Source organism: Rattus norvegicus, chromosome 14 (genome assembly GCF_036323735.1).
Source record: "Rattus norvegicus strain BN/NHsdMcwi chromosome 14, GRCr8, whole genome shotgun sequence".
Taxonomy (NCBI): Eukaryota; Metazoa; Chordata; class Mammalia; order Rodentia; family Muridae; genus Rattus; species Rattus norvegicus.
In genome coordinates, this window is record NC_086032.1 from 84,765,516 (window position 1) to 84,783,262 (window position 17,747).

The following is a 17,747-nucleotide window of genomic DNA, read 5'->3' on the forward strand; positions in this document are numbered from 1 at the left end:
TTAATATTATAATTTTACCCAATAGCCATAGACTATGTAATAAAACACCCGACACCAGACATGGGACACCCGACACCAGACACGGGAAAGCCTCCCTGAGTTGTTGCTCAGAGTCATCTGAGAGACCATCAAACATTATAAACGATCAATATTTCCTTTGGTTGCCTCCCAGAGACTGAACGGAAGTTCCTATCATTGAAAAGACCAAACACGTCAGACACAGGGTCTGGGGACCCCTGAGCTGCAACTAGCCTGAATATCTTCCTGCTGGCTTTTATGGTACCAGAGGGTGCTATGCAAGATTTCAAGGCAGGAAAACTAGTGACAGTCCCACCCAGCCATGATACCTAGGAACCACCACAACCACCAGCATGTCAGTGTCCGTAAGGCGGCAGTGCTGCTGGGCATACTTTGGAGACAACCACAGCTGTCCTAAGGCTCACTCAATAAAAGGGAAATCATGCCTGGTAGGGAAACCCAGACAATCACACAGGACGGGTGAAGTCATGGATCTTGGAGGAACACCTACAACCACCACCTTACTAAACCAGTTTAATTTCCAACTACATTCTAAATATTTCTCCTTATACCTGCAAATAAGTGTAGCTCTCACACCTCCTCAGAGACAATCACAAAAAACCCACAAGTGATCAAAATGCAAAAAAAAAAACCAGTGGTGGTGTGGGTCCAGCCCCAACCGCTCCATTAGCACAGCGGCTGCACCTGAGGCTCCGGGATGAGGAAGACTGTAAGAGACAGCCAAGCATGAGAGACTATCAGAAACGAAGTCTTGTCAACAGGACTGCCTGAGCAAGATTTGAACAAGGAAAACACTAACACACACACACACACACACACGATAATATGAAAGGAGGGTGTCTCATCACTCCACTCCAGACAAAGAACTGTGGGCAACTAAGAAATTCTGAGAGTAGAAGAGATAGTCGTCCCAAGGGAAGAGGCTGCCAATTGGGCATCCAATAGCAAGTGGTCGGCCTTGAAATCAGGTACATACGAGTACCAGGATGTGGACTGAGCAGGTTCTATTTATGAATTATGAATTGTGTATTTATGAATTTAAAAACTATGGTGGTGGTGGCATACACATTTAATCTCAGCACTGGGGAGGCAGAGACAGGTGGATTTCTGTGAGTTCGAGGCCAGCCTGGTTTACAGAGGGAGTTCCAGGACAGCCACAGCTACACAAAGAAACCCTGTCTCAAAACAACAACAGCAACAACAGAAAAAAAAAACTATGTATTTGTAACAACAATTAAAAAAATAGAGGCCATGAATCTGAGAAAGAGGCATTCGTAGGAAGGATTAGAGTGGAAAGGAGGAAAATTGTGTAATGTATTTAAATTTAAAAATATGAAAATTAAGATTATACTTTCAGTCTAGAGAGATGGCTCAGCAGTTAAGAATAGTAGCTGTTCTTCCAGAAGACCCAGATTCAATCCCCAGCACCCACACGGTGGCTTACAGCATCTGTAACTCCAGGCCTGGAGATTTGACGCCCTCCTTTGGCCTCCATGAACATGAGCATGCATGCGGTACACATACACACATGTAGTCAAGACACAAATACACAATTTTATGTAAAGGTTATAATTTCAGTCGAATACTTTCAATTCACTTTAGGGTGAGACAGCTTACAGTTTTGTTCCTTTTGTACGATACTGCATATTATCTACTTAAACTATTAAATATTGACTCTGAAAACATTCATTGCCAATTCTGTACATTTTTACAGATTTAAGAAACTCTTTGAGGAGACAAAAAAGAGATTAAATAACCATGAAGACAGAGAGCTTGGTGGTCCTGGAGAATCAAACATCAGCCAGTTTGATATGCTTATCCCAATTAATATGCTGAAGCATGAGGTAATTTCAGTAATCTATAGAGTCAATATTTCTTGCTTTGGGAAAATATAGCTATATATTCATTGGCCAACAAAACAAGGACTTAAAAAAGCAACTTCACTGACTTGATATCAATGAAAATGTCTATTTTTTCCATTAGAGATGCATTATGTTGATTCTCTTATTCTTTTTTTTTTTTATTAACTTGAGTATTTCTTATTTACATTTCGAGTGTTATTCCCTTTCCCGGTTTCCGGGCAAACATCCCCCTAATCCCTCCCCCTCCCCTTCTTTATGGGTGTTCCCCTCCCCATCCTCCCCCCATTGCCGCCCTCCCCCCAACAATCTAGTTCACTGGGGGTTCAGTCTTAGCAGGACCCAGGGCTTCCCCTTCCACTGGTGCTCTTACTAGGATATTCATTGCTTCCTATGAGGTCAGAGTCCAGGGTCAGTCCATGTATGGTCTTTAGGTAGTGGCTTAGTCCCTGGAAGCTCTGGTTGCTTGGCATTGTTGTTCATAAGGGGTCTCGAGCCCCTTCGAGCTCTTCCAGTTCTTTCTCTGATTCCTTCAATGGGGGTCCTATTCTCAGTTCAGTGGTTTGCTGCTGGCATTCGCCTCTGTGTTTGCTGTATTCTGGCTGTGTCTCTCAGGAGAGATCTACATCTGGCTCCTGTCGGCCCGCACTTCTTTGCTTCATCCATCTTGTCTAATTGGATGGCTGTATATGTATAGGCCACATGTGGGGCAGGCTCTGAATGTGTGTTCCTTCTGTGACTGTTTTAATCTTTGCCTCTCTATTCCCTGCCAAGGGTATTCTTGTTCCCCTTTTAAAGAAGGAGTGAAGCATTCACATTTTGATCATCTGTCTTGAGTTTCATTTGTTCTAGGCATCTAGAGTAATTCAAGCATTTGGGCTAATAGCCACTTATCAATGAGTGCATACCATGTGTGTTTTTCTGTGATTGGGTTACCTTACTCAGGATGATATTTTCCAGTTCCAACCATTTGCCTACGAATTTCATAAAGTCATTGTTTTTGATAGCTGAGTAATATTCCATTGTGTAGATGTACCACATTTTCTGTTTCCATTCCTCTCTTGAAGGGCATCTGGGTTCTTTCCAGCTTCTGGCTATTATAAATAAGGCTGCTATGAACATAGCGGAACACGTGTCTTTTTTATATGTTGGGGCATCTTTTGGGTATATGCCCAAGAGAGGTATAGCTGGATCCTCAGGCAGTTCAATGTCCAATTTTCTGAGGATCCTCCAGACTGATTTCCAGAATGGTTGTACCAGTCTGCAATCCCACCAACAATGGAAGAGTGTTCCTCTTTCTCCACATCCTCGCCAGCATTTACTGTCCCCTGAGTTTTTGATCTTAGCCATTCTCACTGGTGTGAGGTGAAATCTCAGGGTTGTTTTGATTTGCATTTCCCTTATGACTAAAGATGTTGAACATTTCTTTAGGTGTTTCTCAGCCATTCGGCATTCCTCAGCTGTGAATTGTTTGTTTAGCTCTGAACCCCATTTTTAATAGGGTTATTTGTCTCCCTGCGGTCTAACTTCTTGAGTTCTTTGTATATTTTGGATATAAGGCCTCTATCTGTTGTAGGATTGGTAAAGATCTTTTCCCAATCTGTTGGTTGCCGTTTTGTCCTAACCACAGTGTCCTTTGCCTTACAGAAGCTTTGCAGTTTTATGAGATCCCATTTGTCAATTCTTGATCTTAGAGCATAAGCCATTAGTGTTTTGTTCAGGAAATTTTTTCCAGTGCCCATGTGTTCGAGATGCTGTCCTAGTTTTTCTTCTATTAGTTTGAGTGTATCTGGTTTGATGTGGAGGTCCTTGATCCACTTGGACTTAAGCTTTGTACAGGGTGATAAGGATGGATCGATCTGCATTCTTCTACATGTTGACCTCCAGTTGAACCAGCACCATTTCCTGAAAATGCTATCTTTTTTCCATTGGATGGTTTTGGCTCCTTTGTCAAAAATCAAGTGCCCATAGGTGTGTGGGTTCATTTCTGGGTCTTCAATTCTGTTCCATTGGTCTATCTGTCTGTCTCTGTACCAATACCATGCAGTTTTTATCACTATTGCTCTGTAATACTGCTTGAGTTCAGGGATAGTGATTCCCCCTGAAGTCCTTTTATTGTTGAGGATAGTTTTAGCTATCCTGGGTTTTTTGTTATTCCAGATGAATTTGCAAATTGTTCTGTCTAACTCTTTGAAGAATTGGATTGGTATTTTGATGGGGATTGCATTGAATCTGTAGATCGCTTTTGGTAAAATGGCCATTTTTTACTATATTAATCCTGCCAATCCATGAGCATGGGAGATCTTTCCATCTTCTGAGGACTTCTTCAATTTCTTTCTTCAGAGTCTTGAAGTTCTTATTGTACAGATCTTTTACTTGCTTGGTTAAAGTCACACCAAGGTACTTTATATTATTTGGGTCTATTATGAAGGGTGTCGTTTCCCTAATTTCTTTCTCGGCTTGTTTCTCTTTTGTGTAGAGGAAGGCTACTCATTTATTTGAGTTAATTTTATACCCAGCCACTTGGCTGAAGTTGTCTATCAGCTTTAGTAGTTCTCTGGTGGAACTTTTGGGATCACTTAAATATACTATCATATCATCTGCAAATAGTGATATTTTGACTTCTTCTTTTCCGATCTGTATCCCCTTGACCTCCTTTTGTTGTCTGATTGCTCTGGCTAGAACTTCAAGAACTATATTGAATAAGTAGGGAGAGAGTGGGCAGCCTTGTCTAGTCCCTGATTTTAGTGGGATTGCTTCAAGTTTCTCTCCATTTAGTTTAATGTTAGCAACTGGTTTGCTGTATATGGCTTTTACTATGTTTAGGTATGGGCCTTGAATTCCTATTCTTTCCAGGACTTTTATCATGAAGGGGTGTTGAATTTTGTCAAATGCTTTCTCAGCATCTAATGAAATAATCATGTGGTTTTGTTCTTTCAGTTTGTTTATATAATGGATCACGTTGATGGTTTTCCGTATATTAAACCATCCCTGCATGCCTGGGATGAAGCCTACTTGATCATGGTGGATGATTGTTTTGATGTGCTCTTGGATTCGGTTTGCCAGAATTTTATTGAGTATTTTTGCGTCGATATTCATAAGGGAAATTGGTCTGAAGTTCTCTTTCTTTATTGGGTCTTTGTGTGGTTTAGGTATAAGAGTAACTGTGGCTTCATAGAAGGAATTCGGTAGTGCTCCATTTGTTTCAATTTTGTGGAATAGTTTGGATAGTATTGGTATAAGGTCTTCTATGAAGGTCTGATAGAATTCTGCACTAAACCCGTCTGGACCTGGGCTCTTTTTGGTTGGAAGACCTTTAATGACTGCTTCTATTTCCTTAGGAGTTATGGGGTTGTTTAACTGGTTTATCTGTTCCTGATTTAACTTCGGTACCTGGTATCTGTCTAGGAAATTGTCCATTTCCTGCAGATTTTCAAGTTTTGTTGAATATAGGCTTTTATAGTAAGATCTGATGATTTTTTTAATTTCCTCTGAATCTATAGTTATGTCTCCCTTTTCATTTCTGATTTTGTTAAAAATCACTGTGTCCTCTCGTTAGTCTGGCTAAGGGTTTATCTATCTTGTTGATTTTCTCAAACAACCAACTTTTGGTTCTGTTGATTCTTTCTATGGTTCTTTTTGTTTCTACTTGGTTGATTTCAGCTCTGAGTTTGATTATTTCCTGCCTTCTACTCCTCCTGGGTGTATTTGCTTCTTTTTGTTCTAAAGCTTTTAGGTGTGCTGTCAAGCCGCTGACATATGCTCTTTCCTGTTTCTTTCTGCAGGCACTCAGCGCTATGAGTTTTCCTTTTAGCACAGCTTTCATTGTGTCCCATAAGTTTGGGTATGTTTTACCTTCATTTTCATTAAATTCTAAAAAGTCTTTAATTTCTTTCTTTATTTCTTCCTTGACCAGGTTATCATTGAGTAGAGCATTGTTCAATTTCCACGTATATGTGGGCGTTCTTCCCTTATTGTTATTGAAGACCAGCTTTAGGCCGTGGTGGTCTGATAGCACGCATGGGATTATTTCTAACTTTCTGTACCTGTTGAGGCCCGTTTTTAGTAAGGTTTCTTTTACGTATGTAGGTGCCCTTGTATTTGGGGCATAGATATTTAGGATTGAGAGTTCATCTTGGTGGATTTTTCCTTTGATGAATATGAAGTGTCCTTCCTTATCTTTTTTGATGACTTTTAGTTGAAAATTGATTTTATTTGATATTAGAATGGCTACTCCAGCTCGCTTCTTCCAACCATTTGCTTGGAAAGTTGTTTTCCAGCCTTTCACTCTGAGGTAGTGTCTGTCTTTGTGTCTGAGGTGTGTTTCCTGTAGGCAGCAGAATGCAGGGTCCTCGTTGCGTATCCAGTTTCTTAATCTATGTCTTTTTATTGGGGAGTTGAGGCCATTGATGTTGAGAGATATTAAGGAATAGTGATTATTGCTTCCTGTTATATTCATATTTGGATATGAGGTTATGTTTGTGTGCTTTTCTTCTCTTTGTTTTGTTGCCAAGACGATTAGTTTCTTGCTTCTTCTAGGGTATAGCTTGCCTCCTTATCTTGGGCTTTACCATTTATTATCCTTTGTAGTGCTGGATTTGTAGAAAGATATTGTGTAAATTTGGTTTTGTCATGGAATATCTTGGTTTCTTCATCTATGTTAATTGAGAGTTTTGCAGGATGCAGTAACTTGGGCTGGCATTTGTGTTCTCTTAGGGTCTGTATGACATCTGTCCAGGATCTTCTGGCTTTCATAGTCTCTGGCGAAAAGTCTGGTGTGATTCTGATAGGTCTGCCTTTATATGTTACTTGACCTTTTTCCCTTACTGCTTTTAATATTCTTTCTTTATTTTGTGCGTTTGGTGTTTTGACTATTATGTGACGGGAGGAGTTTCTTTTCTGGTCCAATCTATTTGGAGTTCTGTAGGCTTCTTGTATGCTTATGGGTATCTCTTTCTTTAGGTTAGGGAAGTTTTCTTCTATGATTTTGTTGAGGATATTTACTGGTCCTTTGAGCTGGGAGTCTTCACTCTCTTCTATACCTATTATCCTTAGGTTTGATCTTCTCATTGAGCCCAGGATTTCCTGTATGTTTTGGACCAGTGGCTTTTTCTGCTTTACATTATCTTTGACAGTTGAGTCGATGATTTCTATGGAATCTTCTGCTCCTGAGATTCTCTCTTCCATCTCTTGTATTCTGTTGGTGAAGCTCGTATCTACGGCTCCTTGTTTCTTCTTTTGGTTTTTTATATCCAGGGTTGTTTCCATGTGTTTTTTCTTGATTGCTTCTATTTCCATTTTTAATTCCTTCAACTGTTTGATTGTGTTTTCCTGGAATTCTTTCAGGGATTTTTGTGACTCCTCTCTATGGGCTTCTACTTGTTTATTTATGTTTTCCTGGAATTCTTTTAGGGATTTTTGCGATTCCTCTCTGTAGGCTTCTACTTGTTTATTAATGTTTTCCTGTGTTTCCCTAAGGGAGTTCTTCACGTCTTTCTTGAAGTCCTCCAGCATCATGATCAAATATGATTTTGAAACTAGATCTTGCTTTTCTGGTGTGCTTGGATATTCTGTGTTTGCTTTGGTGGGAGAATTGGGCTCCGATGATGCCATGTAGTCTTGGTTTCTGTTGCTTGGATTCCTGCGTTTGCCTCTCGCCATCAGATTATCTCTAGTGTTACTTTGCTCTTCTATTTCTGACAGTGGCTAGACTGTCCTATAAGCCTGTGTGTCAGGAGTGTTGTAGACCTGTTTTCCTGTTTTCTTTCAGCCAGTTATGGGGACAGAGTGTTCTGCTTTCGGGCGTGTAGTTTTTCCTGACTACTGGTCTTCAGCTGTTCCTGTGGGCCTGTGTCTTGAGTTCACCAGGCAGGTCGCTTGGAGCAGAAAAGTTGGTCTTACCTGTGGTCCCGAGGCTCAAGTTTGCTTGTGGGGTGTTGCTTATGAGCTCTCCTTCGGGGCAGCAACCAGGAAGATCTGCGCCACCCTTTCTGGGAGCTTCCGTGCACCAGGGTTCCAGACGGTGTTTGGTGTTTTCCTCTGGAGTCAGAGATGTGTGCAGAGTGCAGTCTCTTCTGGTTTCCCAGGCATGTCTGCCTCTCTGAAGGTTTAGCTCTCCCTCCCATGGGATTTAGGTGCAGAGAACTGTTTACCTGGTCGGTCCCTTCAGGTTCTGGCGGTGTCTCAGACGCAGGGGACCCGCTACTGCTGTGCCCTTATCCAAGGGAACCCAGAGGCCGTATACAGTTTCCTCTTGGGCCAGGGATGTGGGTAGGGGTGGGCAGTGTTGGTGGTCTCTTCCGCTCTGCAGCTTCAGGAGTGCCCACCTGACCAGGCGATGAGGTCTCTCTCCCACGGGGTCTGGGAGCAGAGAGCTGCTGTGGGCAGGGATCCTCGGGTTTGGGACTCCCGCTAAAAACCGGAAGTGTCTGGTCCTAGAGGAATTTTGTCTCTGTGTGTCCTGAGTTCACCAGGCAGGTCGCTTGGAGCAGGAAGGTTTGTCTTACCTTTGGTCCCGAGGCTCAAGTTTGCTCGTGGGGCGCTGCCTACGAGCTCTCCGCGGGGGTAGCAACCAGGAAGATCTGCCGACTCTCTTATTCTTTCAACTGATTGATTTTAAGAGTGTGGGTGTTCTGCCTGCATGTGTGTCTGTGCACCATATACATGCCTAGTGTCCTCAGAGGCCAGAAAAGGGCACAGGATGCCCTGTACCTGGAGTTACATATGGTTGTGACCTACTGTGTGGTACCAAACTTGGGCCCTCTGGAAGAGCAACACGACTCTTAACCACTGAGCATGGCTCCGGTTCCTCTTAATGCTGGCAGATGACTTAAGCAAGCAGTGTACCACCACAAGATCAACGTCACGCCCACCAGGGCAGTTCTGTTTGCTACCAGCACTAGCAGGATGTAGTTGAAGGACTGTGAAAGCCAGTCAGTTGAAGGATACGGTAAAATTCGGTAGCTTTGAGTATACTCACAGATACTCAAATATCATCTCAATTTTTTTAGTATTTTTATCACCCAAACATGTCCTAAACGTCTTAGTGATTGCTCTTTCAAACTGTGACTTAGGAACCAAGTACACTTAGCTGCTGTCAAGATGTTTGTCTGAATAGTTTGCGTGGAGAGACTCACACAGTCAGCCTTCTGGTTGTCTCTGTGTCTGGCTCCTGTTCCTGTCCACAATCCTTTCCTTGCTCAGCCTAAGTTCTAATACTGTAAGTTCTTCATCTCTTTCCATTGCCCGCCAGCGCCTGGTATATGGATAGGCCATGCAGTTTTTATATACGCTCACCAATAGATGGACCTCTGGCTTGCCCCCACTTTGAACTTTGACTACTGATGTTGCTCTGACAGTGCAAGTCAGAGTTCTGCACAAAATGACTTAATTTCCCCTGCCTACCTTCTGACCAGCGGCACTGCTGAGTCATGCGATAGCCCTGTCCTCACTATCTGAGGACCCCCCCAGCGCCAGTGCCCAGTGTTTTCTCCAGCGGCTGCTGTCTCCTGTCCTCCAGTCCTGAAGGGGTGCTTGACTTTTTCACTTCCTTACCAACACCTGCTCTATCTTTTTATATCATGTCTGTTTTCAAACAGGGTCCCACTATGTAGCCCTGGCTGTCCTCAGAGTTGCAGAAATCCACCTGCCTCTGCCTCTGGAGGCCTGGGATTCGAGGTGTGAGCCCCCACATCCAAGTTTTAACTAAAGCAAGTTTCCGTGAAGCAGTGGGTAGGTCATGGGAGTTTCCATTTGTGTTCCCCTAATGGAGAACAGGGGTCTCCTGGCCATTCATATACCTCCTTCAGAGAAAGGTCTATCTGGATGGTTTCTACAGTTTTAAATTGGATTAGCTTTTCACTGGTATTTGCAGAGGCCCTCTTTGTATCTTGGATATGAACTCTTTATCGGATACACAGACTTCTGGTATTTTCTTCTAACCAGCTTACCCTTGTACTCCATAACAGTGACTCTGAAGCACACTGGCACCTTATGTTGATGGAGTCGACTCAACTGTGCTTTAATGTCACAAAGTTTGGCCTGATCCAGTCATGATGGCGTATGCCCACGTCTTGGAATTTGCACGTCTCATTTCATACTTTAATGTTGCATTCTGAGTGAATTTTATTTGTGGTGTTTGCTGGTCACCCACACATGGTTTTTCCACATGAGAATAACTCGTTGTCCCAGCATCATTTCTTGTTGGAAAAAATTAGTCCCAAGGATCATTTTTACAGAGCTGGAGAGATGGCTCAGTGGTTAGGAGCACTGACTGCTCTTCCAGAGGTCCTGGGTTCAATTCCCAGCAACCACATGGTGGCTCACAACCACTTGTAATGAGTTCTGATGCCCTCTTCTGGTGTGTCTGAAGACAGTGACAATGTATATAATAAATCTTTTTTTAAAAAAAAAGATGATTTTTGCAGAATTTTTGTTGAGATTCATCTGATCATAAACAGGAGTTTACTCTGAGAGGTTCCATAAACCAGGACCAATCAAATCCGTTCCTTAAGTGAGAAGTCTTTTCCAGTAGTATGCGGCTTATTGCCAGTTGTGTCCTCTGTGACAAGTTGCTATAATAAAAGTGTTAACTTCATTCCCGGTGTAGACTTTCTCTTTGTCAAAGGAACATTAGAGGGAACAGTAGATTCTCCAACTGGGTTCCTGCCACCCTCCCTGCTGAAAAGACAGCAAAGGGAAAATAAAGGCAACTTTTTTTTGCCATGAGGGAATAACAATTTGAATGGGAATGTAAGAACCCCAAGACCCTCAGTGGCTATGGGAGGCCCAAGAGGGTTGGTGGTGTGCCAGCCATAAGCCCTCAGCAGGCTTCTGGGTGCCATGCAAGTGACTGCGTTACAGCTAGAAGGCTCTTAGAGGGCATCAGGTGCCAGCCAGGAACAGTCTCTTGCAGAGCAAACCCACAGTTCACAGACTAGAGCAGCAGCACATCTGGAAGGCTTCAGGTAAAGAGAGCCCTGTGCAGGGAGTGGGAGTTCAGCTATGGAAGCCAGTCCTCCTCCTCCTCCACTTCTGAGCTCTCAAGCAGTCCTAGAACATCAGAATGTGTAGGCTCTGGGCCCTGACTACCATGCACACAGGTTAGAAATGGAGCCAATCAAGGAAGAGCTATCAAAAGGCATCAGCAGCTCCAGTTACTATGGAGACACTTGATACTCTTCTGACCTGATCCCACTTGGGGCTCCGACTGTCAAAATCCAGGGCCTTCCTGCGTGCCACAGGGGCGAGCCAGTCTCCCCTGCAGTCCTCTTGCTCTCAGGGAACCCCACTTTGGATAGGAATCTCTTTATGCAGTGAAGGCTAATTTGGCCTTGCTGGTTGCATAACACGGTAAGAGCTGGCCTTCAAGGATAGCTGGTTCTTTCACTATTATCCATGGAAACAGTCAGACTCCCACCCGGTCCTCTCTCCTACGCTTTCCTCTTTCTCTCACGTCCTCGGATATTGGTTGTAGGCTCCGTTGAGTCGTTCACTCTTGACAGCATGGAAGTGTTGTCATTTTAGCTCTCGTACAGTTGTATCTGTGTTCTTACCAACTCAGAAGAGGGACACGAAGCCAGCTCACTGGAAACGGAACTAATGGTTATCTTACAGTTGGCCAAGTCTTTTGATGCCATGTTCTGTGAGTTTTCTGGAGAGATACGGTATCAGTGAGAGGCCAAAACTAGGCATGGTGGCACATGCCTTTAATCCCAGTGCTCAGGAAACAGAGGCGGCAGACCTCCATGAGCTAGAGACTAGCCTGGTCTATATAGTAAGTTCCAGGACAGACATAGCTACCTAATAGAAAGACCCCATCTCAAAAAGAAAAAGAGAAGAGAGAATTGAGTCGTCCAAGGCTGATGAGGTTGCTGTGGTGATGGGCAGGGCATGGCTGATCAAAGGCAGCTGCACCCTGGGAGTTCTTGTCAGATGAAGGCAGCCCCACTAGTGGGTACCCTCCCCCCAGCAACCATTGCCTTCAAACCCCTGGGAAAGCCTTGCCAACCACATTACCTGAGTTCCCTAAGCCTGTGGGTATTCCCGTCTTCCTGGGCCCTATGAGCCTCTTCCTCCCTCCAGCAAGGAGTGTCGCTTGGAGGAAGAAGTCAGACAATTCCTGAGCTAGAACCAAAGCTTCACAGCACAACCCTCATTCTCAGACGCCACAGTTCGCTCCCTGCAGCTAAACCACTAGAGACAAAGAGCTCAACCCAAGAGTCACAGGACAAGAGCGCAGAAGAAACCCGTGTCCCGAGTGCAGTCCCTAAATATCCTGTAGTGTGCACACCAATGAAAATTATGATCACAGCGATAACCTGTTAAGTGTTGCCCCCCCCCCAGAGAAGTCCATGTGCTAGCTATGGCAGACTGTTAACCTTTGCTCTTAATCCCAGAGCTCAGCAAGCAGAGGCAAATGGATCTCTGTGAGTTCAAGGTCAGACTGGTCTACAGAGCGAGTTCCAGGCCAGTGAGGGTTACATAGTGAGACGGTGTCTTAAAAAAACAAAACAAAACCCAGAAACTGGTTAGCAAACATACACTCAGGAGAGGGATTTCATGGAAGAATACATACGTAGGCCATGTTTTCAAACCACCACCATAGAGCGCCATTTTATCTAAAGGGAAGTCATCCTAACTCATTATTTTATCATTATTGTTGTTTAATATGCTTCTGTATTTTGTGGAACAAGTAAAAAATATTATAAGGCAACACAAAAATCAGGACATTTTTGTTTTAAAAATAAAAAAAAAAAAGCTGTCACTAGAGTGACCTCCATATTTCGTTGCTTGTTACCCTGAATCATTTTCTAGAATACAATTCAAACTAAAAATATTTACAGTTCAGAGGAAAACCCGACTTCAGAACCCATGCTTCTAACACCCATTCCTAAGAGTCTCCCTTTTGAGGTCTTTCATGGGGAAAGGCACTCACCCATCCAGAGCCAAGCAACTGAAAACCTTGCCTTAAAGCTGGTTTAGAAATTACAGAGAAGAAATCACCAGAGATTTCTGTCAATGTAACCAGACATGGAAAGTGACAGCTGTAAGTGTCCGGCAAAGAGGATGTGTGTGAAGTATAAAGGACATAACTGTGTCATACCTGCTGGGTTTGACTTCATTTTCTGGATATTTCTAATAGGCCAAGAGTCTAACTGACTTATTACCGCTGAACTGGGCAGACGTGCATTGGTTTTTCGGTTTTTTGTTTTTTGTTTTTTGTTTTTTTTTTATGCCTGACTAGTCGCAGATCCTTCACCTTGAAGCCATGTTATTTATTCCTACAGTTGCACAATCTGAAAGAAAGCTGGGAGACTACCTATTACAAATACCTACACATGATTGTGAAACTTCAGTTTATCGAGCAGGAGCTAATAGCGATAAAAACAGAGCAAAAGAAGTGCGGGCATCTGCTCGAGAACCAGAAGAACTTGGAAAAAGAAGTGCTCGACTTGAAAAGTTGGATGAGGGAGATCGAGGTGGGTGACGTGAGGGCAGGCGATTTGCAGAAAGCCGACTCGTTTGCTGGTCTTTTGAATTCGAGAGGTGTTTAAATTCATCCCTGTTGCAGTAAAAATTAAAAAAGGGGTGGGACAGTTCCTGGGGCCTTGCCAAAGTGTCGGTACACCTCTCGGCCCTTCCGAGGACCAGACAAGAGCACAGTGCCGCTGCCCTTGGGAGACTCCAGGGCCAGCTTGGTCGAAGGTCAGGATCTTACCCCCAACCTTGAGGATCCGACTTCCGGCCCGGCTGCTCACCCTCAGTGCACACACCTTCAGCATGGGCACATCATCTGTGACCGTCCCCACAACCACAGCAGTTTTGTTCTCCCGACCAGGAAGCTTCATCTTCAGGATCATTTGGGACAGGGACAGAGGTGGCCTGTTAGTGCGGCTCATAAATAACCTTTTCAGCACAACCTGATTGAAGGTGGAGTTGGTCCGTCTGGCCAGAAACCTGTACAGCTTGACTAGCAGCCGCAGGTAGATGTCCTGGCTCTTGGGCTCCTTGCGCTGAACCTTTCGGTCCTTGTTGTGGAGAATGTCAACACCCATGATGGCGCCTCCTGCTAGACCAGGTCCAGAAAGGCCTGCATTCTTTATATAATAGAGAAACACCTGCCCAGGGGTGGAACCACCCAGATGGGCTGGGCTGGGTCCTTCCACACCAATCAAAACAGGAACTGCCTTATGAACTTGCCCACAGGACAGTCTGAGGGAGGTAGTTAATTCCTCAAGTGAGGTCCCTTCTTCCCACGTATGACTAGTTAGCATCAAACTGTCAAAAAATAAAGATTATTCTTCAGCAATATTGTAGTTAGACATTGTAGTTGACATTTTAAGAAAATTGAGAAGGGGGGGCTGGAGAGATGGCTCAGCGGTTAAGAGCACCCGACTGCTCTTCCAGAGGTCCTGAGTTCAATTCCCAGCAACCACATGGTGGCTCACAACCATCTGTAAAGAGATCCAATGCCCTCTTCTGGTGTGTCTGAAGACAGCTGCAGTGTACTTATATATAATAAATGAATAAATAAATCTTTAAAAAAAAAAAGAAAAAAAAAGAAAATTGAGAAGGAAAACTTCTATATGAAAGTTGACTCATACTCTTAAATATTTCTTCAGTTACAGTTAAATGTTTCTGGTTTTTTGTTCTTTAAAGATTTGTTTTATTTATATGTGAGTCCACTGTTGCTGTCCTCAGACACACCAGAAGACGGCATGAGATCCCCTTATAGATGGTTGTGAGCCACCATGTGGTTGCTGGGAATTGAACCCAGGACCTCTGGGAGAGCAGTCAGTGCTCTCCAACCCCACAGTTCATTTTTTTTAATTTTTTTAATTGATTCGCTTGTTCTGTGAGGTATGGAACTACCTGAGGGCTAGCATGAGAGCGCGAGAGTGATTCTGAGCTGAGGTGGCCCACACAGGGCCGGGGATCAACCCCCAGCACCATTCAAAGGAATGAAATACACTGCTTTATGTTTTAAATGTTTTTAATTAGGGTGTGGTGGTTCGTTTGTTTCATTTGAGACAGAGGTTCATTATATAGACCAGACTGGCCTCAAATTCACAGAGATCCACCTGCCCCTGCCTCCTTCGTACCGCCATGCCTGGCTTTGTGTTGTGGATGTAATTGGCATTAGTAATAAAAATCTAAATCCTAGCATCTTAACGTACAACAGCCCATGAGCTGGTGAGTCTTAACGATAGGAACAAGAGGAGTCATCTGAGGGTTAATTATTTGGAACTTTTGTTCTTTTTTCTCTTTAGACCCAAGCAAGAGATCAAAACAACATCAAAAATTTAAGAGACACCAACGATGCGGCAATGATACACCAGATAGATCTCAGAATTAAGAACATGGAATCTCAGCTAGCCATGCTGGGAGCTCAGCAACATGAAGGAGGGATGTCAAAATACAAGCCCCACCATGCAGATGAAGAGAGATGTCAAAATAGAAGCCCCACCATGCAGGAGAGAGTAGCATGGCCCAGCCAGGGAGAACAGAGCTGGGGGAACAAGCCAAACAGAGCCCAAGGAAATAGCGAAGCTCACTGGTTTGTCTCCGCTGCAGGGTGCAGATCTCACAGTTGACTCGGGGTTGGAAAATGAATGTGCCCTTGAACTGCCGTTCAGGAATTCTTCCCCTTTTCAGTTTGGATTTCTGTGGCCTTTTGCCCCCTAACGCTCTCGTGTAGCTACCCTGATGCATTAGTCTTTTAGATTAGTATTCTAAAACATTCTAAATACGGCCTTTATGTTCTTGCTAAACTGCTTCTCCACTTTATTAAATAGAAAATTTAGCATGAGTAACTATTTGGGGACTATTACTTGAACATCAGTGGACAGGGAACAACACACTTCCCCTGGCATGTTCTGACCCGAGCAGACTTTCCAGGATTGGGAACCTTGGTATCACCTATTGAAGGGTCCCCGTCATTGACAGGTTTTCTAGTTTGTATAAGGACATGCTTATGACTCGGGAAAGAAACACACAAAGGAAGGGGAAAGCAATCACAAAAATCATAGAAATAACTCCCTGGTCAGTGTATAGGCATCACGGAACAGGTGTCGGTGTGCTGTGTCCCTTTCCCATTTGCAAACCCCAAAAGACCTCCAAGGAGCTGTTTCCGATGCAGTCGCACTCGGGTCTCTTATTACAAGCTCCATCTTGTGCCACAGCACCGGTGCAGCCCTGAGCTCTCGGCGGGACAAGGTTTTATAGGCAATGGTAAGCAACCGAGGGAGTTTCTAGACTGGCCCACATCTAATTTGGGGGCCATTACGGAATTTTGTTGCCCTTTAACATAATTGGGTGGTGCTGGGAGCCAAACCATAAACGTAACTTCTGCTTTCCTCCTGATTGGTGGTTCTTAGAAAGTGAAGTGCCAGAGGCAGGCTAGTGACCTCGAAACCGGTGCTAGACCCCAGCTTGTTAACTCCGAACTCGAGATCTTCTCCCAGGTGTATAGGTGCCAGCGAATAGGTATAGGCACATAGATGTAGGCGTATACTTTTCACAACCTACTTTAATAAGAGTTCAACCTCCCCTCAAGCCCCCCACCCACCAGAGTTTGTGGAAAAGAAAGGTTATTAGGATACAGGGGAAGTGGACCTTTCAGGTAAACCTGCTTAGAAATAGTTCTTTGTGGCAAATCCAATCTGCCTTCTTTCTTGGTCCAGTCAACTAGCAAAGGCCAAACATAAGCCAGCAGCTGCAGTCCAGTGCACTCTGCAGACACCAGACACAAATCAGCAAGGGCAGTCAACCCAGAAAAAAAACACAAGGCTGGCCAATTGACCCGAGTCCCTATGAAGGGGTGTGCAGAAAAAGTAAGCATGCCCTACCCTTGATGGCTTTAGTATTGTCACAACTCAGGACCCACTCTCTGATCACCAAATTAGCTTATTCCCACCTCCCCCTAGAGACTGTCAATTCTAAATTAAACGTTCACTCAGTGTCAAACACTTTATCCCAGGTTTCAGGTGGATTCTGCAGATACTTGAAGGGTTTACCTTCCAGGCCAATTTACAAAATAAAGTTTTTTCTAGATTGGGTGTCGGTTTTATTTTTAATTAAATACATGTAAGAGCACACTAATTAATGTATGCATAGCATACAAGTGTTTGGGATGGAGAGACGGCTCAGTGGTTAAGAGCACTTGTTGCTCTTCCAGAGGTCCTGAGTTCAAATCCCAGCAACCACATGGTGGCTCACAAGTGTCTAAGCTACAGTCCCAAAGGATCCAAATCCCTCTTCTGGCATCCAAGGGCACTGTATGCACATAGTACATGGATATATATGCAAGCAAAAATTCATTCACTTAAAGAAAATAAACATTTTCATGGCATCAAGACTTTTTAAATTTAATTTTGTTAATTACATGTACTATGTAGTTATGTGCATGCACATGAGTGCAGGTTTCACACAGGCCAGAGGAGCCAGATTCCCCCTGAGCTGGAGTTATAATAATTGGTTATAAGCAGCTGATGTGGGTGGTTGTTGGGGATTGGTTCTAATGTTTTGAATTAATTGGGAATCTGCATGTCCAGACACTAAAGGTCCTTGTCCCAATTGGTTTTTGATCAATCAGTAAAGAGACAATGGCTTGGTAGAGAGAGGGGTGGAACTTTTAGTGGGCTAGGAACTGGAAGAGAGGAAGAGGAAGAATCACCATGACTGGGGGAGAAGGATGGGGCATAGAGCTGCAGGAGAGAAAGCCAACCAGATGTAAGAATCTGGGGAAGTGGCCACTTCCCTGATTGGGCCTAGGGTGGCAGGGGAAGGTTTAGGAGTCTCGGGAGTACTGAAGGGGAGGGTTTGCTAACAGAGAAAGGTTTAGGAGTG

At 43.9% G+C, this 17,747-nt stretch overlaps 1 protein-coding gene and 1 pseudogene across 5 annotated transcripts in view; one reads left to right on the plus strand and one right to left on the minus strand.

Moving 5' to 3' along the window:
• Nucleotides 1–16,919, plus strand: part of Ankrd36 (ankyrin repeat domain 36) — a 116,764-nt gene extending 99,845 nt beyond the window's left edge. For 3 of the 5 annotated variants that reach the window (XM_008770392.4, XM_039092848.2, XM_008770393.4), the window contains 3 exons: nucleotides 1,754–1,883; nucleotides 13,187–13,378; nucleotides 15,170–15,708. In XM_008770392.4, coding sequence (XP_008768614.1) covers nucleotides 1,754–1,883; nucleotides 13,187–13,378; nucleotides 15,170–15,493 — 646 coding nt within the window. In that variant the 3' untranslated portion in view covers nucleotides 15,494–15,708. Of the gene's footprint in view, nucleotides 1–1,753; nucleotides 1,884–13,186; nucleotides 13,379–15,169 lie in introns of all 5 variants that reach the window. The other 2 variants (NM_001419749.1, NM_001419750.1) reach the window with 1 other exon arrangement.
• Nucleotides 13,462–13,984, minus strand: Rpl18-ps8 (ribosomal protein L18, pseudogene 8; annotated as a pseudogene).
• Nucleotides 16,920–17,747: the final 828 nt, after the last annotated feature.